Source organism: Sebastes umbrosus, chromosome 11 (genome assembly GCF_015220745.1).
Source record: "Sebastes umbrosus isolate fSebUmb1 chromosome 11, fSebUmb1.pri, whole genome shotgun sequence".
NCBI classification, from domain to species: domain Eukaryota; kingdom Metazoa; phylum Chordata; class Actinopteri; order Perciformes; family Sebastidae; genus Sebastes; species Sebastes umbrosus.
The window spans coordinates 14,754,782-14,778,504 of record NC_051279.1 but is presented as its reverse complement, the minus strand read 5'-3'; the positions used below and the strand labels follow the sequence as shown (position 1 = coordinate 14,778,504).

Genomic DNA, 23,723 nt, shown 5'->3' with positions numbered 1-23,723 from the left:
CCAGTTTTTCTTCGCCAAAATTTAGCGTAAATTTGGGGCATTATAATAAAAGATCGATACTTGACGCCCGTGTATTGATACAATATTGCCACACAAAATATTGCGATACTATGCTGTATCTCTTTTTTTCCTCCCCCCTAGTAACTTCTATCATCGTGTGTCAAGATGTCACCCATGTCAATCTGAAGATAGAACTAATAACTAATAACATGTAAATATTACAGTAGAACAAATGATGTTGCATGCGTTTTATTCCCCTGCCTTCTTGTTAGACCTTCAGTTTAATACAATGTGAAGCTCGGAATTAGTTCAGATCTACACAAAAATTTAGCCTTTTAAAAGAAAAAAGAATCCCCAAAAAGATAAAAATAAAATCATGTTTAAAGCTGAAATAGGTGAGATTGGAGCAATTATGGTTAAAAAAAGTTATTTTAATAAAACGGTCGCTATATCATGACAGTTGTACATGAAACGGGTAACCGGAAAAAAAATAATGTGCCTCTGTGTCCTTTGGTATCCTTTGGTGTCCTCCGGTGTCCTCCGGTGTCCTCCGGTGTCCTCCGGTGCTCCTAACGGCATCTGCAAGATTTCACAGACTGGAGGAAAAACAAGCAGTAAGAGCTGATCTGAGGTCCGCTGTCCATCTGATGCCTATGAGAGCCGGCTGTCAATCACTCGCGAACTCCGACCAAACGGTCAAACTAGGCCGCGCTGATCAAATATGAATCAATATTCTGTTACTGTAATGCCTATTTCTCGCCTCAAATGTTTTCAGAATCATCTTGTAGTGTACTGTTTAGCTGTAAAATGAGAAAGTTTGTGACACGGCCGCCATTGTAAAATCTGTTGAAAGAACGCCAAGTTCCGGCACAGCCAATAGGAACGCTCTCTCAATGAAATGACCTGTGATTGTTTAAAGCCTGAAAACAGAGCCATGATGAGGTGCAGAAGTCTAGTTATCTCTCAGAACACTTGAATTACAATATGCTGAAAGGTTATTATGGAATTTTTGCCCAATGATGCCAAAAATATACTGCCTACTGCCACTTTAAGGAGACTGGTGCCATCAGCATGTGGCCTGTTAAATAGCCCCATTGTCTGAAAGCCTGCCAGAGGGTAGGAGCCATTCACACTATGGAGGAGTGTGAAAAAATGTGTTTAGTTAGTGAGTCTTTAAAGTCCCTGCTCCAGCCTACAGGGGCAGCACGGCATATGAACTTTAAAGGGGCGGCTGTGGCTCAGAATCCACCAATCGGAAGGTTGGTGGTTTGATCTCCTGCTCCTCCGGTCACAATTGTCCTTGAGCAAGATACTTAACCCAAAATTGCTCCCGAAGCCGTAGCCATCGGTGTGTGAATGTGTATTGAAATTAGATCTGATGGGCAAAGTTGGCACGTTGTATGACAGCCTCTGCCATCAGTGTATGAATGTGCGTGTGAATGGGTGTAAATGTGAATGCTGACATGTAGTGTAAAGCGCTTTAAGTGGTCGGAAGACTAGAAAAGCGCTATATAAATGCAAGTCCATTTGCCATTTACCATAACCCGACATCAAAGAACTAGTAGCGATGAAGGCTGACTGTTGCGTTGCATTACGTTGCCTTTGTCTTGGCCGACAAGTTGCACTTGAACACACCGCAAAGACTACAGCCAAAGGCCAGTTAGCACGGATGTTCTGCGCCTGCATGAGACGAAATAACTCTCCACACCAGCATGTCATTCAAAAGGGGAAACTAGAAGACCAAGGACGGCAGATACACAAGCTGTTGTTACAATACATCCATGAAACAAAGCGCCGTTTGCCGAGCATTTTCACACCACTCTCACTCACCACTTAGCTTCCTTTCAGATGGCCATGTCGTTGTGAAAATATTTGTGTATTGGAACAATCAGATGAGAGAAAGATGAAAAATGAGAAGTGCCTTCTGTGTTTTTCCACTTGACTTTACTCATTGACTTGCTTTCCTCACTTTTGTTTCTTTTCTTGTGCTCTAATTTGTTTAAGCTGAACAGCCAATCAGAGTGATATCTTTCACCACCGAGCTCCGCTGCCGATTCAACATGCTGAATCGGCCAAAAAACCTCCCGAATAGAGCTGACGGTGCCGGATACACCGGAAAAACTAGGTCGACAGACGCTCACCAACGGACCCAAACTGTCCGAAGGCCGACCGTTGGCTTGGTGTGCCAGGGCCTTAACACTCACAAAGCTTGATTTAAAGCATGACCAACAGTGGACCTCCTAAATGTCCCCTTTTAGCTCGCCCGTCCTCTGTTGGTGAATGTGTAACAGTGCCAAGTTCCACTGTTGGATTGGACCGCAAGTACACACCCTAAACCTTTATTACATCAATGTTGGCATGTGAAATAAGCGATCAAGGTAGTGACATGCTAAACTATGTGGCTTAATGGTCACTCTCCTTTAACGACTGAGTTAAAGATGCCGCACAGCCAGGAAATGGGGAACAGTTCGAAAGCCACCAACACACACTCACACATGCACGTGCACACATCGTCAAACAAATGAGGCGGTTGCATTAGTGTCTGCCTAGTGAATGGAGAGCGCATATTGATCTGGAGGAGAAGCTCGTACATCAGTGTGGTTTGGCAAAATGCCATTAAGGTGGAGGAGAAATTATGTACAGACATACACACGCTTTTTTAATCTTTTCTTTCCCAGAATAAATTGGCTCAACTTCCTGCCTGTTAAAACTATCTAAATGTTCTTCTTTATTACTCGCTTCTTTCCTTGATCTCCCGTTTCTCTTTTTTCTTTCTTTTCCCTGTTGCCTTTCCTTCATCCTCTCTCCCTCTGTTGTGCACCCATAGGTGTCCAGCTCAAGGTTTCACATGAAAGGGACTGTACAGTCGAGTATAGTGCCGGCGACGGCGGTGAAGCCGGCTGGTTGCGGCTCTGGAGAGCGTCCCCTCTATCGTGCTATTTGTGGGGTCTGACGGGCGAACTGGGAATAGCAGGATGATTCAGCGCTACAGGGTTAGGATCTATGATAATGTACCACGGGGAACATTTCCATATAATGAACACTACATCTTGTTTAGAGGCCCTCTTGAGGAACGAAGATGAGGGCACACAGATGAAGAGAGAAGGGGAGATCAAGGGAGATTTTAAGAATGAGAGAGGGAGAATGAAGGAGGAGGACAGAAAGAGAAAGGAGAAGCAGTATAGTGGAGACGGCAATAATGAGAGAGAAAATTTAATGGGAGAGACAAAAAAGTAAGAGAGAAAGAGGTAATGTTAATGCAGTGCAGCCAGCAGTTTGTGCTCCCTCTGCAGCACTTGTGAACACTCCTGGCTGCGTTGAGCGCTCGCTCTTTCATATCAACCTCCTGCTGCTACTGTAAAAAGACACATTGAGAGAAAGAGTTTTGCGTGCATTTATTTATGTTTGTGTGTGTGTATGCGAATGCACGTCTTCAAGCCCTTTGTCGGGAAGCTAATAACAAATTGTCATGCTGGCTCTTGATTTGTATGGATAAAAGAAGCCATAATGAGCCCCATAATGCGAGCTATTTAGTTCCCCATTTGAAGCAAGCTGCCATGTCTGTCAGTCACTCCAAGTCTCTCCGTGACAAGCCTGGGCTTTTGTCCTGAAGTCTTGAACAATAACGTGATACAGCGATGACAGACATGCACACACACGCCCATCTCACAAACCCCGCATCTGTTAAACATTCATTATTCTCCTCTGCATTGTTCTTGCAGAGAGAAAACGGCCATGAGCTACAGAGCCAAACCAGGCTGGACCAAGTGGCTGCCTCTTCTCATGTCCACTGCTGCTGGCGCCGGTTCCACATGGCACACAAGTGTGAAATTGGTGAGTAGATTACATGTGAGTGCTATGATGTGAGAGCAGCTGGTCCATCTTTACAGGTCGATACTGATCAAACATGGCTGATAGTGTGTGCAGTGAGTCTATTTTTCGCTTATCTAGGCAGATATCAGGACACCAGTGGATCCTCTCATTGGATAGAAATTGTATTTATTGATAAAAATCCATTACAAAAGACTATACAGTGTGATTTCCACATACATCTTCCACTTGATTCATTTATATACTACATTCAAACTAAATGGTTTTACAAATAAGGACAACAAAGTATTATTTCATCGTTGTTCATTGATATCTGATGATGAAAACCCCATTCTCTTCTAAATGTACATAAAAAGATTAAGCTAATAGTCATATAAATGCTCATATCATCGACTCATAGTTGAAGTTTAGCCCTGGCTTGACCCATTTGCAGCGCTCAGCTAAGTGATCAAGGAACCAATACAACGCCTCACTGCCCTCCGTCAATACACCTGGTCTGACCTATCGGCTGAGGTGGAGAGGGGAGCAGATCTATAGCATTGACAGCCTCCCCCATTCTCCTCTTCTCTCTCATTAGATCCACTCTATTAAACTCCTTATGCATCTGTCTGTAGGCTGCTGGGCGGGGGTTGGGAAATAATCGGAGAGCCCCGCTGGTGGTCGCTGAGCTCCGCCATGGTGGAGGAGCTGACAGAAAGCTAGAAATGCACCACGTTTACAGGTTGTCAAAGACACTGGAAGGATTTTTGATTGCAGTAGAAATGTTCTTCGAGTAGGCACATAGTGTTTGTGTGTTATTGTGCATAAGAATAGAGAAATACTGCTACTATTAAAACTATCACAACCTTCTAAGTGGAAAGTTTCTGAAAGCTTCACGAGTTGTGACATGTTTATTGACGTTGTCAGAAATGGCGGATGCCATGGAAGGTACTTTTTCGTTGCATAATAAGTCATTTTGGTCGTATATTTCTTTTCTTCTTAAATTGTAAAATATGTTTGAGGAAAATGTTGATATTCCCAACGGCCTCCTCTTTCCTCTTTTTCCTCTTTTTCTTGCGACTTAACCACTTGAACGCCAAGCATATTGTGTACATGACTTCCCAAGTTGTAAACACGAGCTCACAAGTTTCATTGCAAGGCACGATATATATCTGCTGGAAAATTAGATTAGAAGATCGATTCAGTTTTCATATCTGTACAGTAAATATGGAGCCAGCTGCCATTTCTCTAGCTTAGCTTAACTTATCTCAGCTTAGCACAAAGACTGGAAACGGGAAACCAGCTTTACCCTGACAAATCGTTCCAAAGTCCGCCTACCAGCGCATCTAAAGATTATTTATTAACGTGTTATATAGGGCTGCAACTAACGATTATTTTCATTGTCGACTAATATGCCGATTATTTTCTCGATTAATCGATTAGTTTGTTTTAGAAAATGTCAGAAAATGTGGAAATTGTCATGAAATCAGTGTTTCCCAAAGCCCAAGGTGACGTCCTCAAATGTCTTGTTTTGTCCGTAACTCAAAGATATCCAGTTTACTGTCATAGAGGAGTAAAGAAACCAGAACATATTCACATTTAGGACCATGGAATCAGAGGATTTGGATTTTCTTTTTTTTTTTAATTACTCAAACTGATTAATTGATTATCCAAATAGTTGCCGAATAATTTAATATTTGAGAACTTATCGATTAATCATTGCAGCTCTAATGTTATATCGTACTTATATCGTACGTATTTAGTGTTTTACAGTTATATACTAACACATGTCATTTTCATACTTTGGTTTTTGTACGGATTAAACAAACAGGATGTTAATAAGTGATCTTTAGAAGTGCTGGTAAGCAGATTTTGTGACCTTTGGACAGGCTAGCAGTTTCCCCCTGTTCCCAGTCTTTATGCTAAGCTAAGCTAACCAGCTGCTCGCTTTAGCATTATATTTTGGAACATTGTTTTCTGTGTGTATGCGCTGTACAGTAAATGTGTGAGCGTGCGTCTGTATGAGAGGCATCATTCAGGGGTTGAGTTGAGGCGAATGGAACTGTGAGGCACAGAGGAGGCAGGGGGGTCAGACATGGCCGCAGTCGTCACTCCCATCTTCTTGAGGGAACGTTCATCTGTCACTGAGATGGAGCGAGAGAACACAGGACGAGAGGCAGCCGGTGGGCCTGAGAGATAAAGATATATATAGAGAGAGAGAGATAGAGAGAGGGACACTTTTTAAAATTGTTCCTTTTTCATTTATCCATGATTATCCTTCTCTGTTTGCTTTGACAACACAAATGCTTGTTATGCCAATAAAGCAGATTGAATTTGAAGTTGGCAGACTACTGAGAGATGGAGCGAGAAGGAGATACACATGACATGAAAGAAAACAACAGTACAGAGCTAAAAGAGGAAGAAAAGCAAAAGAGGCGCTGAGAAGAAGAGAAACAGAGGGACAACTGTTTGAGTTTTCCATTTATTTAAGTATACTTAAGATCTGTGTCGTACATTTAGATTCCCATTAGTTAAATCCCTTATTGGTATTCAACCCACACACCCGGCTTTTTATTAGATTCTCTAGAATAAATGACATCCATTTACTTTTATTACGGCAGATGAATGAAATGAAAACTATCATTCGGTCTGTGCAGAGACAAACGCAGTGGCGGCGTTCGGCCTGTAGGGGGTCATGGCGGTGCAGCAAGCTGCAGCAGGTTGAGCAATGACTGCAGATTTGTTGCAGCTTGATGTCTCTCATCATCACACAGAGAGAGAGAGAGAGAGAGAGAGAGAGAGAGAGAGAGAGCGCAGGCAGCAAGAAGCTACAGGCCATACTGGGAATTCTACCTTTGATATCTCTCACATCCAGCTGAGGTTCACCAGACTAACCAGCAGGGGGCAGGGTGACCACATACACACACACATGCACACACACACACAACACACACGCACACAACACACAACACACACGACACATATGCCCAGACACAGACCCCCACCAGGGCTGACATTTGCAGCTAAGTGCTGCAATGGCTGGTTATTTATGTTGAGAGGGCTGTTGATGGGGAAAGTTCAGCAGGTGGCTGCATTACACTGTTTATCAGACCGACGCAGTGGCATTATCACTTCATGAGCCAGCGTACACTCTTCTCCCCCCCCTTACATCTGTCTTTCTGTCGTGCTTTTCTGGGCATGCACCCTCTGTCTCTCCCTCCTCACTGCTCCTTGTGTAGTGAAATGCCTCCTGACTGCTCTTCCCTCTCCTTTTTCTCTCCCACAGATGTGCACCAGCCATCTGGGTACTTGTAGGGCACAGCTAAGGCACTACTAGTGGTGCAACCAGCCTCTGTTCAAGCCTGTTAGCATTACAGTTATTCATTCATACTATTTTGCAGTCTGTTGACAGCAATGGATAACATGGTGGGCTAAATAAATACAAAATACCTGCTCAGATTTATTGTAGAATCTAAAAATGTGTGTCTCCCTGTACTTCCTCTACATCTCCTGCTGTATGCGCTGCTTATTAGGCTGAAATTAAATGCAGGAATAATTACCGCGGAGCACAAATATACATTTCCACCTTACTGCTCTTTTCATCTAGTCCTCTCTCTCTCTCTCTCTCTCTCTCTCTCTCTCTCTCTCTCTCTCTCTCTCTCTCTCTCTCTCTCTCTCTCTCTTTCTCTCCCTTCACTGGTCTCACATCCAGCTGTATTCTCTCTCCTCTCCCCCCGTTCTGTCCCCCCTCCCATCATCTGTGGTATTTCAGTACAGTGCAGGTCAGGAGCTGCAACCTCACCTGTGTTGTTCTGGCTGGATTTGACTTTGCTGTTGGTCTTCTCTTGCATCGCTAGCTCGTACTCTCTCACCTCCTCCAAACTCAGCCCTGTGGGGAAAGCAAAGTACACACACACACACACACAAAGCGTCAGAAATAGAGTATGAAATATGTATTAAATTTCACGGGGTGCGTATTCAAAAATACAACTCTTTCTGTTGCGTTTTATCTTGTATCTGTAATATGTAAAATTTTGCATCGTGACCCACCGTGCCATTCGTCTATCCACGTTACGGCTTGCCTGTGGCCAACCAGAAGAATGTCTCGGATGTTCTAAAATAACACAAGAAACAAAAACATAGCAGGAAGAAGAAAATGTCAACAAACATGTTTCATAGTGCTTTGAATTTAGACGTGTGACATGTGTGTCTGAAATGCTTCATAGTGCGTCATTAAATACACATATTGTTAGAATAATGGTGACACCTTTGTGTAATCACTTTAAATGAATGAGATCATGGTTGAGATAAGGGGTAACTTATCTGAGATAAGTGGAAACTTACATCTCACTTACATCTTATCTCAGTGGTGTTATTTGCTTAAAACTACTTACTTAAAGCTTAGTCAAAACTGAAACAGCATTCCTGTAAACGTTCTTTCTTTGCAGTAACAATGTTGGAGGAAGGGCGTTGCTAGTTTGTTCTTAGTGCTTTCGGTTTATCCTTCACGCGTAATTGCTTTGCTTCATTGCTTTGATTCATTGTGGGGGATAAATGTGTGGAAAGTTTTTATCAGCTCTTTGACTTGTTCCACCAACTTCCACTGTGAGAAACTTTGAAAACGTTTGCTTTGCTTGTGCCAGAACAACAGAGGCCCTCTTATGGTTCTTGTTGTACAAAACAATACAGCAAGTTTTCCAATAAATCGGATCTAATGTTGGATTACATAAAGCTCAGGTCATCTGAGGCAAAGAGCCTTCTTGGCGATGGTCTTTGTAATTATACTAATGTCTGGAAATTAATGTCGTAATGATTTATTTGTGTCAATATGCAACACATGGCACATTCAAATAACAAATAAGCAATAAGGATGGTAGAGGATCATCATTTTACTGTAGGTGTATAAAGAATCCAACATGCAGAAATCAATGCATGAATGAAGCACAGCTCTTTATTAAATCCAAATAGCTGTAAATTCTAATTTTGGCACTTTGTATTACACCTATATGGGCTTGTAACATTAGTTGCAGATTGTGTCTCTTGATCCAGGGAAAAGGCATGATTGGGGAAAAAAACAAAGCTGTCTCACTCTGTGTACGAAATCCTCCGTCCTGGTCTGGAAGCCGTACACCTCGAAGCTGCACTGCACCCTCTTATAGGAGCACATAATAGGCTTGTGGTCGTCTCTCCAGCCTTCCTCCAGAGGCCCTCGGCCAGTTTTACTTGACTGCCAGCGACTCGGGTCCTGCACAGAGTAAACAGTGGCTCTATATGTTACTTGCTGATTCTGCAGAAACTTTGGCCCTGTGAGGCGTCTTTCAGGGGGGGGAGGGGAGAACTATGGGTGTGTATGTGTGATATGTGTTTGTGGAAGTGCAAGCAGATTGTTGCTCAACACAGCCCATAGGAGGAAAGTGTGATAACACACATTGTGAAGTTTATGTGTTTGCGATTTTACGTTTTCACCCTGTCACTTAATCTATGAGATTGTTGCTTTTTTTTTGTTTGTGTGTGAATGCATGTGTGTATATGCTTCTGTGTTGATGGGTGCTTGTCTGCATGGTTCTGTGTACACAGGGCTGTGAATTGACCCTTGTCTCTAAGGACTTGAAGGGAGTAAAGAAGTGTTAAACCACGGTGGAGAGGGAATGGAGGCGTGTGGGTGTATTACTGATTTATGCTCTTTCAAAAGCAAAAAGGCAAGCCAGTAAAGCAAAGTCGATATGAAAAAAGGTGTGTTTTTTTTGCATTTGTATGTCATCATTTATGTGCCGGTGTCTACATATGTGCATTACGAGCCATTATTTCTAGAGATGCACTAATTGTAATTTTCTTGGCCGATTCCGAGTTTCTTTCTAAGAACTATAATTGACAGCAAGGCTTCAGACTAACTCTTTTCACCACCGTTGTGGAACCGCCCCGAAAAATCATTTCTTGTTGCTGGGAGCATAGGAAAGCACATTGCTATCGCCAGATGAGAGATCACTTTGTTCTGCTCATTTTCTGTAACCACCAGTGTAGCATTAAAGCATGGTGGAATTAGCATTAGCATTAGCATTAGGAACAAAAGGTCAGGGAATCCTGTAATCTTGGTTTCTATATTGCTTGTATTTCTCCCAGATTTTGGAACAGATTCCTGCTGGAGAGTGTACTGTGTGAAGTTATTAGTTTAGAAACTTTGGTTATTTTTTCACGGTAGAAGTACCGCTAAACTCTGTGTAGTTGACACACACAGTGAGTCCCTGGCTCCAGTGACGCTGTCAAGACAGCGACAGTGCAGATGTGGGAGACCCGGAAACGCCGACCAATCAGAGCAGACTGGGCTTTTTCGGGAGAGGGGCTTAAAGAGACGTGTGCTAAAACGGAGTGTTTCAGACAGAGGGTAAATACAGGTATATTCATGCTGACAGTATGAGAAAAGTAAAGTGTTTTTTGAACAATAAAACATGTAAGCATGTTCTAGTAGAAACCCAAAATGCAAGTATGAACCTGAAAAGGAGCATAATAGGTCCCCTTTAATGCGATTATGCAGCTTTTCCTTGGCAAAAACCTCAATAGGTTCATAATAGTTTTTTCTATCATTTGTTTTTGCCTTTATGTGACTGCACATTCACATGTTTGTGTGCATGTATCCGAACAATGCGTACCTCTGACTCTTTGTAGTGCTTTTCAGGGATGGGGTCACTCAGGATATCCAGGAAACTCACATCCTCTGCTGGAGTCGGCGTGTCCCCGAACACCTACATCCAAACAGATGGGGGAGGTCATTCAGTATAATTAGAGCAGACGCACATACACACACACACACACACACACACACTCACCACCCATACTCTCACACACATGCAGTCACTCATTCAGTGGAGAGGGGGGATGAGAGTGGATGAGTAACTGTGTAGAAAACTGAGGTCACACACCATAACACCCCTCACTATATCCCACCCTTAGGCCCTTGGAGCAAATCACACTGGAGCAAACAGAGGAGAGAACAGACAGAGGAGGGGGAGATGGGGGAGAAAAAAAACAAGGACGTGTGAGAGATATTAAAAGAGAGGGGAAAAAGAAGAGTTATGAGAGCAGAATACACTTTTCCTTGAGAGAGAATCGAGGGAATCGAGGGAAGCGAGGGAGAGAGAGGGGGGGGGGACTGCACTTTTATCTGACCTTGTTCAAAATGTGTTCTAATGCCCCGCTGAAGTTGTTCATTTCACAGTTGAAAACTAACAAATAAGAAAAACATGCCGTTAGATAATAGCCCGCCACGCTCTTGTGGTGCTGTTGTTGGTCTGTGTCTACCCAAGGTCTTGCTCCCTCTTATGGAATGAGTTGCATTAGCTGGTTGTATTGTGTTGTTTTTTTTTACAATGTGCTCAGGGCATGAAGCTCTCACGGTTTCCTCGTCATTGTCTCTCCCTTTTCTGTAGATATTCATACAGAGACCTATACAGCCTTGACAGTGCTGGTAGTAATCATATCCATTACTCATCTAAAAGTACTAATACCACACTATAAAAATACTCCATTACAAGTAAAACTCTTGCAGTGAAAATACTTAAGTAAAAGTATATAAGTAAAACCAGGAAAATGTATTTAAAGTATCAAAAGCTTAAATATTCAATATGCAGAAAAACAGCCCCTGTGACTGTTATACTATTATATACTATTTCATTAGATTATTATTACTCATGATTTAATGTATAAGCAGCATTTTACTGTTTTGCTTGGTTGATGTGGAGCACATTTTTTTAAACTTTTCTATATAAGGCTGCAATTGAAGATTAGTTTCATTCAAAGTGAAAAAATAAAATAAAATAATTAAAGTAATGACAAAAGAGGAGTAAATCCTCACATTTGAGAAACTGGAGGAATGAAATGTTTGTTGTTTTTGCAAGAAAAAGAACGTAAAAAATGATCAAATAGAGTAATTGTTTCAGCTCTAATTGTATAAACTGTTGGGTAGTTAAATGTATAACAAATAGGGCTGACCCGAATGCTTCGAAGCTTCGACCGTTGCCATGGTAATCAACCTCCAAATCAGTATTTGAATGCTTTGTTTTTTCTTTTTATGTTTTATAAATATATATATATATACATATATATATATATATATATAAGTATGTAATAATAATCCCATATTATATATCATTCATATTCAACATTAATTATTATTAGTTATTCTTAGATGGATTTCGCTGTTTGTTATGTGTAGAGGTGCGTGAGTGTGTGTGTACAGTAGTGAGGTAGCGGCACTGTCCCAAAGCTTCGAATACCTTCCAATATTTCTCACCGGAGCTTCGAAGCCCAAAAAATGGTATTTGGGACAGCTCTTATAACAAGGAATCATAATTTATAAGTAATTCATAAACTTTTGTATGTGTTACCTAATTTGTAAAGTAACTAGTAACTACAGCTGTCACATACATAAATATAGTGGAGTAGAGATATTAGTAGCATCAAAAGAAAATACTTAAGGAAAGTAAAAATACCTCAGATTTGTTCTTAAATACAATTCTTAGCTTAAATAATGATGTGCGTAGTTCATGCACAACTTTATGAATTTGTGTTTGTTTGGAATAAAACTTATGTAACCTGTAACTTTGTGACATGAAACAAGATTCCACACATTTTTCTCCACAAGCTGAACTGTAGATCTCCATATTTTGACATGTTGGTTCTTGTTACTTGACTGTTTCCTTGATTACAGAGCACAAACACAAGGGCCAGACAGAGCTTCAATTGTCTCTGACTTTCTGTGTGTGTTTATGTGCGTTCGCCTTTGATAAAATGCAGCATGGCAGCGGTGCTCACCGCCGCTGCATGTCTGGTTAATAGATCTGCCAATACTGCATTTTGTGTTTTGCTTGTTTTCCTCGTAATGGGCACATCAATGTGATGAACATTTTCTTTGTGCTGCAGCGAAAATTGCAATTTCTCTCCTTCCCCCCCCCTTGTCTTTCTCCTCCCCCTCTCTTCCCTAATCACTCCATCTTTCTCACCTCTCGCTCCCTCTCATACTCACATTGCTGTTATCGCCGTTGTTGTTCTCGAATCTCGTCTCAATGCGGATGCTGAACTTGGGGAGGAATGATACCTGCGGGGTGACAAGAGGTAAAAATGGAGGAAAAAGGGGGTTGAGGGCAGAGATAGAGAGAGTGGAAGCAAGCTGCAGATTAGATCCACAGATACTGGAAAGAGATGAGCTCTGTTGCATTCACGTACAGTAAATGATGTGTGAGAATACTTACTGAGTACTCTGCAGCACCAGGGACGTTCAATATGGAAAGGGAGAAACAGCATTAGTTACTCATACATGCATGAGCACGCAATTGCTCCCACACACATACACGTTACCATGGGGGAATACATGCATACATAGTGATGAATATTTGATGGCACTTGGAAAACCAGCTGTTAAAAGTAAATAAGTTTTGTATAATGCATTGGGGTGAAAGTAAGCTGATGTTTAACACAAACAAAGGCACTCAAACACAAACACACAAACCTGTGATGGTGTACGGGTAGAAGTTCCAGGCCTTTTCTGTCACATAGAAGAACCGCGGGACGAATGCGCTCACCCAGGACGGCAGTTTGCTGAACGCAAAACAGGAAGAAAGAAGACTCACAGTGAGAGAGTGGAAGAGGGGAATAGCAGGAGGTAGAGATTATGGAGGGAGACAGAGAGATCCTAAGTGGTTTTTGTGCCATTTATAGCCAGATTACCTGTAGGCTACTCTCACCACTGCGTTCATTTTTATGACTCATTCCCAATTACACCTGTGGTGATGAATTGCTACTGTAGCTTCTAGGTCACATGTCAGAACATGATGATTGAGGTAAAATACATTTTGCACTCACTGTACGTGTGACACACTATGTGTGTGTGTGTGTGTGTGTGTGTGTGTTCCAGCATATCTTTACTAATGAAGACCAAACGTCCCACAAGCACAGAAAGATTAGGAAAATCCTCCACAGTGAGAACATTTCTTTACTTCTGTAAGAGTTTATTTTAGGATTAGGCTTTGGGTTTATAGTGGTGATTAGAATAAAGAGTTGAGGTTACATTAGGGTAATGAGTGAGGTTAGCTTAGGGTTAGGGAAGGAATTTTGAGTTAAAAGAGAACTCTGGTTGGGTTTTTTTAGACTGAGCGTTCACTGTAATCACAATTCATCGAGTAATGGACTGTCACCCTGAACACAAAGCAAACAAAACGCTTCCTTTCAGCACGTAAACATAGACACTGCCGTTATGTATAGATCCACATGCCAGCAGTTTGAAAAATAATTGCAGCATGTCAGTCCTGAAATTTCTCACATACTTCCTTGTTTACTTTGACGATTGTAGCTTGAAGCACTTTCTTTTAACACACCCTATTTAAAGCCTATAAGCGCTATGTAAACACATGAATGGTTGATAACACACTCTAACATAGTTGTAATTAGCTATATGGACATTTGTAAGTGTTTATTAATGTATTCACAGACAGCTTTAAAACTGTTTAGCCTCAGCTTTTAGAAATATTTATAAATAAAAAAAATATATATATAATCATGCACCTGGTTAATAAATCACAATAGTTGTTCAAAAACGCATTAAAGCAATGGTTTGATATTTTGGGAAATACACTTTTGATTTTTGATTTTTGGCGAGAGAGTTAGATGAGATTTCATGTCTGTACGGTAGATATGAAGCTACAGCTGGTTAGCCTAGCTTAGCATAAACACTGAAAACAGTAGGAAACAGCTAGCCTGACTGTGTGAAGGTAACAAAATCCACCTATCAGCACCTCTGAAGTTCACTAATAAATACGTCGTAATTGTCACAAAAGAGAAGTGTAAAAACAATCTGCTGTTTTATGGAGGGTTATGTGCTGGACGTTATCTAAGGTCGAAGCAGTAACTTCCTGGAGTGTCCGCTGGTTGCCTGACAACCGCTCCCAGCCAACAAATAACCCCCCATAAAACAACAGATGGTTGTTTTTGTCACTTTTTGTATGGATTAAATCAGAGAGATATAACATGTTATTTAGTGAGCTTTAGCGGTGCTGGTAGGCAGATTTTGTCACCTTTGGACAGCGGTTTCCCCTGTATTCAGTCTTTATGCTAAGCTAAGCTAAGCTGTTGGCTCCAGGTACATATTTAACATACAGATGTAAGTATTCCTGTATCAATCTTCTCATCTAACTCGCCGTCGTAAAGCAAATAAGCATATCTAACTAAAATGGAAGGAGTCTCTGTATGTCCTTCGATTTTCTCGACAGCCGTTCATCCGATCGACTTCACACTTGTATCGCTGAGGACTCAAGGAAGCGCAGTGTCGAATGCAAGCTCTTGAGATCTATAGGACGTATTTATTAGTAGTGCGTTACACTGTGTAGTGTATTGAGAGGGGACCCTTATTAGATGTTAAACCGCCGAACGGCATGCTGGGTACAGCTTGCTCTCTGTTGATCCTAAATGACGCACATACTCTAGCATACGCAGGATGCAACTATATCATTGCAGGAGTATTGCTCAGGACCCGAGGAAGCGCAGGGTCGAGTGTGAGGTTGTTTATATGAGCGGTTCTCCAGAAAGCTGCAAACAATCGGCCCGTTTCGAACGGGCACTGCACTAGTTTAAAAAATGGCGAACTGTTCTTCAGTAATCTTTTCAAACGTCCTTATATGAGCTTACAGCTACATTAGTGTGTTATAAAACATTGATTTAGTGTTTATACACTGTTTGTAAATACCTATTAAATGTGTGTTGAAGAAAAGTGTAACCATTAGAGATGTTCTGATACCATTTTTTCCTTCCCGATACTGATTCCGACAAGCGTGATAAAAAAATATATTATTATTATTATTATTATTATTATTATTATTATTATTATTATTGATTTTTTAATTATTATTATTATTATTATTATTATTATTATTATTATTATTAAATGTGAGCACACATTTTGGCAGTGTGACCAGCCTTGATTTGCCAACAGAGATAGTTTTTATGAATCAGGATGACGTGTTTTTCCCTCAGCTGAGAGCCTGTACTTACACAATCAGAATACTTGTATAATGACCTCATGGTACAATTACAGGTCTACTGTAATTGCACAGTATAGGCCTCAACATGTTTCAGGTAGTAGGTACTTGGACTTTGAATGTGGGCAGGTTACACTGCAGTGAGGGTGTTACTGTGTTGAAATGATGTTTTATTGCTTGTCAGTAGTGATACCTGCAAAGTGGATCTATAGAGCGTAAAGCTTTACAGTAAAGTGAGAGGTCAAAGATTGAACACAATCAGTTATCGTAATAACAGAGCTGACAACTCGAGGATATGGCTCAGCTTGCAAATCACCAGAGTTATACGTGTTGGTGCAACGCAGTCAAGGTGCACTCTACCTGCTAAGGTAGATTCGCTTCTCTGTTAGCTGTCCCGGGCCATGCTGGGGGTGCGTATCTGCCTCATTCCTCACCACCTCCACCCCTTCTCCACCACCACTCTGCTCACAGCTGTGCTTACTGATCATGTACAGCTGACCAATCCTGTACTGGAGCCCGAGGAGAGGTTTAGGATCAGGTGTATGGAGGTGAGGATAGAGAGGGGGTGAAAAGAGAGAGAGAAAAAAAACTGGTGAGAAAACGTGACGCTCAAAGCAAAATCATCAAAAGCCATCCAAATTGACAAAATTTGAGTGCAGTGTTAGTTTCATTCACAAAGTGTTTGTTGATTGTAGCATTAGGGCTGTGTATCGGCAAGAATCTGGCGATATGATACGTATCATGTTACTGGGCTAACGATTCAATATATTGCAATTTCTTTAATTTAATTTTAGGAAAGTTGTCATAGTATAAAGAACATGGTGTCTTTTGTGTTCAGTTCAGCGTTTAATTTGTTCAATAAATGAATGTTGGAATTAATTTCCTTTCACTTCTCTAATTCAACAAGCAATTTGTTGTTTCTTAATAGTATACTGAAAAAGGCAGAAGTGAGTACATTTCAATATCTGTTTATTTATCACAAGTAATATTGTTATCGCGATATTCAGCAATATTATCGCATATCACATATTTTCCTTATATCGTGCAGCCCTAGTTTTTGCCCTAAACTACATGGGATTAGCATAAATTGGGCATATCTTTAAAGGGGAGACTCGTGGATACCCATAGCACCAATTTTCATTCACATATCTTGAGGTCAGAGGTCAAGGGACCCCTATGAAAATGGCCATGACAGTTAAAAGTTTGCATAACTTTGGAGCGTTATTTAGCTTCTTTCACGACAAGCTAGTAGTTGGTAACAATGGATTCCTTAGGTTTTCTAGTTTCATATGTTGCCAATAACTTCACTAGATTTAAAACTGAGCCCGCTACATCCTCCAAAAGATCAAAAAGCCGTGCCCGACGGAGGGCTGTCTGATTTCTAAGAGGATAATTAAAAAATCAATACAGTGTTTTGGAGAGTCGATACAGTATCACACAACATAATGTCGCGATACTCGTGTATTAATATTTTCTTACACCACTGCCTAGCACGCAACAAGGAAAATTTAAATTGAGCAGGTTTTCAGATGTCTTAAAATAATACTATGTAACATTTGAAAGAACTCATATTTTTCATCTTACAAATAAAAAGTTGAATTCATTAGCAAAAAAAGGCACCGTTGCTGATTTCATGTCTCTCAGAGGTTTTGCGGTTACAGCCTCTCTTGGTTTGGCAAGACTATTAGCTTTTGGAGGCCAATGCTAGCTAATGTTATAGCAGACTTTAGGTAGATATTACAGTTCTGACATCACAGTGAGACTCTTCTCCATGTGTGCTACTGTTATACTACATTTTAGCATTCAGCATTATCCCATAGGCTAATGTTGTTGTAGCCACAGTAGTTATACAATCTCAATTTAAATTTTGGAGCTTGTACACAACTTTATTTCATTATTTCTTTCTAGATAATATATTAATAGATACAATATATCTATTGCACATCTGTCAGTCCTCTGTTGCTCCTCCCGAGGTCGTCCCCCCCCAATTAAAAGTTGTTTGGGAGTTTTCTTTATCTAAACAGTGTTGAAAGATTGACTAAACCCCAGAGTTTTGGCTGAAGTGCCTCTACCCTGGAAATTAAAAAAAATGTGCCCAATCGCGTCTATTGTCGGCCCATTTTCCGTAACTAGTGTAGCATTATAATAACAGCACGGCACAAGCCTTTTCTTTGTTTTCTGTGGACTGGAAATTAAGCCTTCAGCACATTACAAAATCTGGTGAATCAGTCTTAATGACTGATGATTATCTGGCGACAGCAATGTGCTTTCCTACACTGTGACAAGAGTGTGTGGACGAAGCATTAAGTTGTTAAATTTGACTTGAAGTTGCTGACTAGTTAGCGAGCTAGCTTGCGAATTCCACCGTGCTTTCATGCTACAGTTATAGAACATAAAAAACACCACATGAACTGCTGGGTTTAGTCTACGTTACTTTAACATTCAGCTGGACTTCACTGTTTTTAAATTACAGTGAAAGCCGTTACCCTTTCAATTGGCTTATTCTTATCGCTAGCACTAATCGCTGATGCTAATCGCTAGTATGCTGACTATTGTTATGATTATGATTGGATAAGAGTGCTGTAAATGGTCTCTTATGGTGACAAAATACAGTATAGGGAACGGGAATGTGATGTCACCGACAGCAAGTCCACCATTTTTGGAGGTTAAAGGGTAAGTGTGGCTGTTTAACGCAAGTGCCACTGCACAGTGAAAAAAATCCAAAAGCCAAAATGTAGTATATATAGTAAAGGCTACAGTCAGACACAAAGGAACGCTAACATTATGGCTTTCATTTTGCAAGATACCGGCAGATTAAATATGCACTATTAGCCGATGTTTTGTTAGTATTCCGTCCGTTAGTATATCCTCTCAAAAATGGCGACGCGCCCCAGAATGCACCGCGGTTGCCGTTCCCTATACACTCATAAATATTTGTGAATTGAGTTTACATGCAAGGCTGGGATATGTGTATGCTAGTGATTAGCATTAGCGCTATCTGTGTGAATGCCAAGGCTTATTGAAAGAGGCTTGAACACGGTCTTGAGCAGCGGGGTATGACGCATGCGTAGTGTAACTGGAGCTGCGGTCGTGCGTTGCTATTGGCTCAATTTTGGTGCGTGCAGACCAGATTTCACTGCGCATGTGTTGTACGTATGTACCCCCAATGATATGACGCTCCTCTTTTTACCCTCCTTGGTGTATGCTAGTGATTAGCATTAACGCTAGCAATTAGCATATGCGATTCACAGGCTAAGTCAAAGGATAACCGTTACTCTTCACTTATACCTTTGCTAATACTCCTTTCTCCATAGTCTGCACTCTGCAGAGTCGGGACACTTTGGTTTTATAGGAGGGGGCAGGGGGTTAACAGAAGTTGCCTCCATACATGTCATCTGCCTCCGGAATTGGCCAATAGCAAAATTCAATTGCAATAGCCAGGTTTCAACCAGTAGAGGGCAGTTGCTATGCATATTTTCAATATGTAGAATTCAATTAATTTGCTCTAAAAAGTCATATATATATTGGTTTTCAGCTGAAAAAGTGTCTTGGGGGTTTAGTTACTCTTGAAGGATAGTGCGTGATGTATGCTGTACATATTTTAAAGCCCCTTGAGGCAAATTTGTGATTTGAGGCTATGTAAATACAATTATTCGACTTGACATTTAAGAAGGATTCAACTGAAATATACCTGAAAGATGTTTCTCACATTGGTGGCCTCAAGGTCATAAGGAATTTTGAGGACTTCAATAACCAGTCAATACAGTAATACCACTACTACTAATCAATGAACTGCACACTCCATTGAGAAAATTATAATAACCATCAGGCACTAAGAGGAAGTAGCTGGTGGGAGTGATGACAGAAAAATGTCCTGGCAGCAGGTTCGGCAATATAGTTGCTGAGTCCGACTTTGTCCCGACAGCCACTTACTCAGTGCTGCTTAGGAGCACGCTTTGTTATTTGCGCTTCATTTTTTAAATAGTCACTTGCTGTGTATGAAGATTTCCCTCAAGTGACCATATCTGACATCAAAATTTAATTTGGCCAGTGAGGGTGAATGCATGGGAGTCTAAATTAAGGGGAAGGGAGTGGTGGGGGGACTTTGTTCTCTGCTGCAGCACCAGTTTGTGCTCGATGCTGATGAGGCGGGAGTATTTTCTGTTAGCGAGTCTAAAGAGGACGAGGCCTTTGGGCATCTCGATGAGCTCAGCCTGACAGATTCAGTGTTTCCTTTTGAACAATTTACACAGTAATACTTCAGTTTCTGCACTGATGCTGCTATCTGTCTTTTCCTCCTTAACATTGTTTCTCTGTGCAGCATTGTGTTCGCTTTAATTGCAAATCACTTTGGTGAACTTTGTTTTTAAAGTTAATATGAAAAAAGCCATAAAATCGTAGCACAAACAACTAAACTGTTCTGCTGTGGCCACCGTAATGTAATTCATTCTGTTGCCCTATATTGGTGTGCCACTAAAGCATTATTTTAATTAAAAGTAGAAACAGAGAACGATGGGGAGGAAGAGAGAAAGAGGAGGGCAGATCTGTTTGCTATCCTTCAGTGTACTCTGCTGACATCAATGTGGCACTCCTCCTTTTTGTTCCAATTACGGTGGAATGTCAACGTTCAATATTTACTTATTAGGTATTCATGGGACTTAATTAATCACGAAAATGGGTGCGTTTACACCGTCTTACGTCTGACAGACTACAGAGCAGTGAGCTCCTCCCATGCAGGTTGTGAATCTCTTTCACCTTCTAAAAAAAATAATCTAAAAAGGAAGTTGCAAAGACTTATCTGTCCTTAAATCAATAATATTATTATGCACTTGAATGGCTGGGATGAATTATGTGTTGAGAGACTCATCCTTTGACGGCTCTTGGCATGTATTTTCCTCCTACTGTCTTTTTAAAAAAAAGGTAAGGATTGTTTACAAGCTGTGCATTTGTCATAAATTCCTGATTGTAAATATAGCTCATCATTGTGGGGCGGAGAGTGAGAGTGTCAGTGTGACGGGAACTAGAAATGAAAGAATTTACGATCAAAGCAAAGCTCATGGCAACTTTTTTTTCCCAGTGATGAAATGCTAAGAGCAAAGACTTTGTTATGTAACTCTGGATCTGTCTGCTGACAATGACAATGAGACAAAAATAAATACAAAAACCTTATCTTAATATTTGTAATTGATTGTGTATTCAGCTCCAGCGTATGGAAAGAGTATGACACAGCTGTAAATCTGTCTTGGGAGAGGTTGGATGATTGGATTAATTTGGCAATTGCTTCTATGCAAAATTACACCCACAGGGAGCCTCAAGGACGCAGTCAGCATGTGATCGAACCGCCAACCGTACTACTAACCCACTCTGCCACCTGAACTGCAGCCACCACCAGTCAGCAGAACACAATAGTGAACATTCCTCAACACACGCTGAGCCGTATTGTGTTACAAAAGTACTAGAGGATATGTCACACCCGCAAATCAACACCATTCCCCTTTAAAAATGAAGCAAGGGTAAGGACGTTGTAAATGGCTTGGACTGAGGAAACTGTCACGATTTGATACTGCCTCAAATAAGCTGCACTTAAACTTACATTACATTCAGGCGAAAGAGGATTTGCTGCCAGCTCAAGTTTCTGTGTGCCCTGAACTGATACTGTAAATCCTATTTTGGACTGCTATTTGTCACTGTCATTGTTGTGGTAACAGGTAGAATTGAAGGGGGAGGGAGGACGGTATAGGAGGTGACGAGGACGTTTCCTTTTGAAGGGCACTTTGACGCATAACTCCCTCGTCCGTCCACGTTTTACTCTCTAGCCGGATCGCCTTTGTTTACAAACCTGCAGGCCTTTTGTTTGAGTTTAGGTCTTGCAAAGCAGTAACCAGTCCAACTAGTTTTGTGTGCTGCTGCTAGGTGTGCTGAAGCAAGCGGAGGAAGTGGAGAAGCCGACAGATGGGGAGATAATTTAGACACAACAGCAGCGCTATGATGCTGCCGGCCAGGTGTTGTGCTTTGGCTCCATCAGATTGGCCCGCCGGTGCTGAACATTCTTCGCTATACCCCCCCCGTGTGCCAGCGAGCCCACAGAGCAGCCGCGGGAGGTCTGTGTGCTCTGTTGGCACTTTTCTTATCAGCACATTAACACTTTCAAGATTACAAGTTGAAACAACACTTTTAGAAACAAAAACCCCTCTCTAGTCTTTTCAATTTCAAGTTGTTGGAGGGTTGTGTGTGTGTGTGTGTGTGTGTGTGTGTGTGAGCGTGGGAAAGACAAACACACTTACCTCATCCACAGTCAGTGGCATACATATGCGGTACTCTTTCATCAACATGGTGCTGTTACAGAGAGGACTGTCTGTGTGAACTGTGTCTGTCTCAGCTGTCTTGCATAGTAGACAGGCTCAGGCAAGCTATACACTGCCGCTGGACCAGAGTGACCTCTTTTCTGACGCTCTTCTTCCTTTGTTTTGCTGATGTCAGTAATCCATTGAGATTAGTCCAGTGCTCTCTGTCAATGAGTATCTGCTGTTTTCTTACTTATTCCCTCCCTTGCTCACTCCTTACAGCCTAATGTTTTGTTTCTCTTCCTCAATTAATCTCCCGGACCCGACTTTATAAACTGCCGTCTCTCTCTCCTTTTCTTGTTACTTCTGCTTTCTCGTCTCCTGCCTTCAACTGCCCTTTTCTGTTTGCTGTTTTCTCACTTTAGTTTCTGTTTGCTTTCCTTGAGTGTGGTAATTAGCCATGAGGCAAGATTGAGAGCCAACCGACTCTACCTGTTCTGTCCCTTCTCTGCCTCTCTGTGCTTTCTTTAATTCCGCCTCGGATTTCTCATGCGTAACCTTGGTGTCTGCTCGGCGCTCCTCCCTTTTCCCCTCAACTGCCCTTCGCTGCTTTCAGTTCCTCAAAAAATTCCTTTGCCTGTTCCCTTCTTATCTGTTTTTTTCTCTCCCTCCCATAGTATCCACTCCCCGCCCACTGTACTATACTACCTCCTCACCTGTGTCACCTCCCCCCCACTTCTCCCTCCCTCTCTCTGATCTTTATCTGTTCTTTCCTCTCTGTCGCCAACACTGTTTTCACTCTATCATCTTTCTATATTTGGCAACATTAAGTAGCACAGCTTGTTGACAGCACATTCCTTAGACAGGACCCCCAACACTCAGGTTATGACAGCACTCAGGGTATATGAATGGCTGACACATGGGGGTAGTCAGGGTGGGCCATTGGATTAAATATTACCAGAGCCATGAGAACTTCCATTAAGCACAGCGCCAGTCTCGCTTACGTTGTATTACCTCACGACCTTCAGCCGGGGTTTAATTGAATCCGTGTTTAGTCAATGAGTAGAGGAATCGAAGCAGTCATAATTTCTCGCCCGTGTCCGTCCTTGAGTCACAGCACCGCTCTCCTTTTGTGTGAGCGAGAGCCGACAGCGGCTGCCAAGCACATATTGTTGCCTGCTCATCAAATAAGAGAAGCAGATGTTTGGCTTCTCCGGGTCACTCTGACGGGGGCCAAAACCAATAACCGGCCCTGGATTCTTACTCTCCGGTGGAATTCACTTGCTTTACTAAAGCCCCTTTTCCCACTGGTGAAAAAAAACGCACTAACATCTGGCTTTTGTCTTTATTGGAAAAGGTTACAATCGGCATTCATTCCCGGGACAAATGACTCAGGCAGTTGTCACGGGTATTTATCGGCTCCAGCTCCGATCGGCAATGATGGAAACATAACACCCGGATGGACACTAGGGCTGTCTCGAATAACACTTTTTGGGTAATATTTGAATGTATTCAAAGCTTCGGTACAGTGCCGCTGCCGCACTAATGTACACACACAAACCTCTACACATAAAAAACATTGATATTCCTCTGAGAATAACTGATA

General features: G+C 41.6%; 2 protein-coding genes across 2 annotated transcripts in view; one reads left to right on the top strand and one right to left on the bottom strand.

Moving 5' to 3' along the window:
• Positions 1 to 3,721: 3,721 nt before the first annotated feature.
• LOC119497380 (glutamate receptor ionotropic, NMDA 2D) overlaps positions 3,722 to 23,723 on the top strand; it is an 89,956-nt gene continuing 69,954 nt past the window's right edge. Inside the window, exon 1 of the mRNA XM_037785468.1 lies at positions 3,722 to 3,834. The gene's annotated coding sequence lies outside the window, so the exon portion shown is untranslated. The remainder of the gene's footprint in view (positions 3,835 to 23,723) is intronic.
• On the bottom strand, positions 5,443 to 22,752 carry pitpnc1b (phosphatidylinositol transfer protein cytoplasmic 1b). Its single transcript, XM_037785531.1, has 10 exons — positions 22,118 to 22,752; positions 16,194 to 16,342; positions 13,313 to 13,401; positions 13,056 to 13,063; positions 12,830 to 12,901; positions 10,458 to 10,550; positions 8,900 to 9,055; positions 7,861 to 7,924; positions 7,613 to 7,699; positions 5,443 to 5,999 (listed from the first exon to the last, which is right to left on the bottom strand). The coding sequence occupies exons 1-10, from the start codon at positions 22,163 to 22,165 to the stop codon at positions 5,842 to 5,844; spliced, it is 924 nt and encodes a 307-aa protein (XP_037641459.1). The 5' UTR covers positions 22,166 to 22,752; the 3' UTR covers positions 5,443 to 5,841.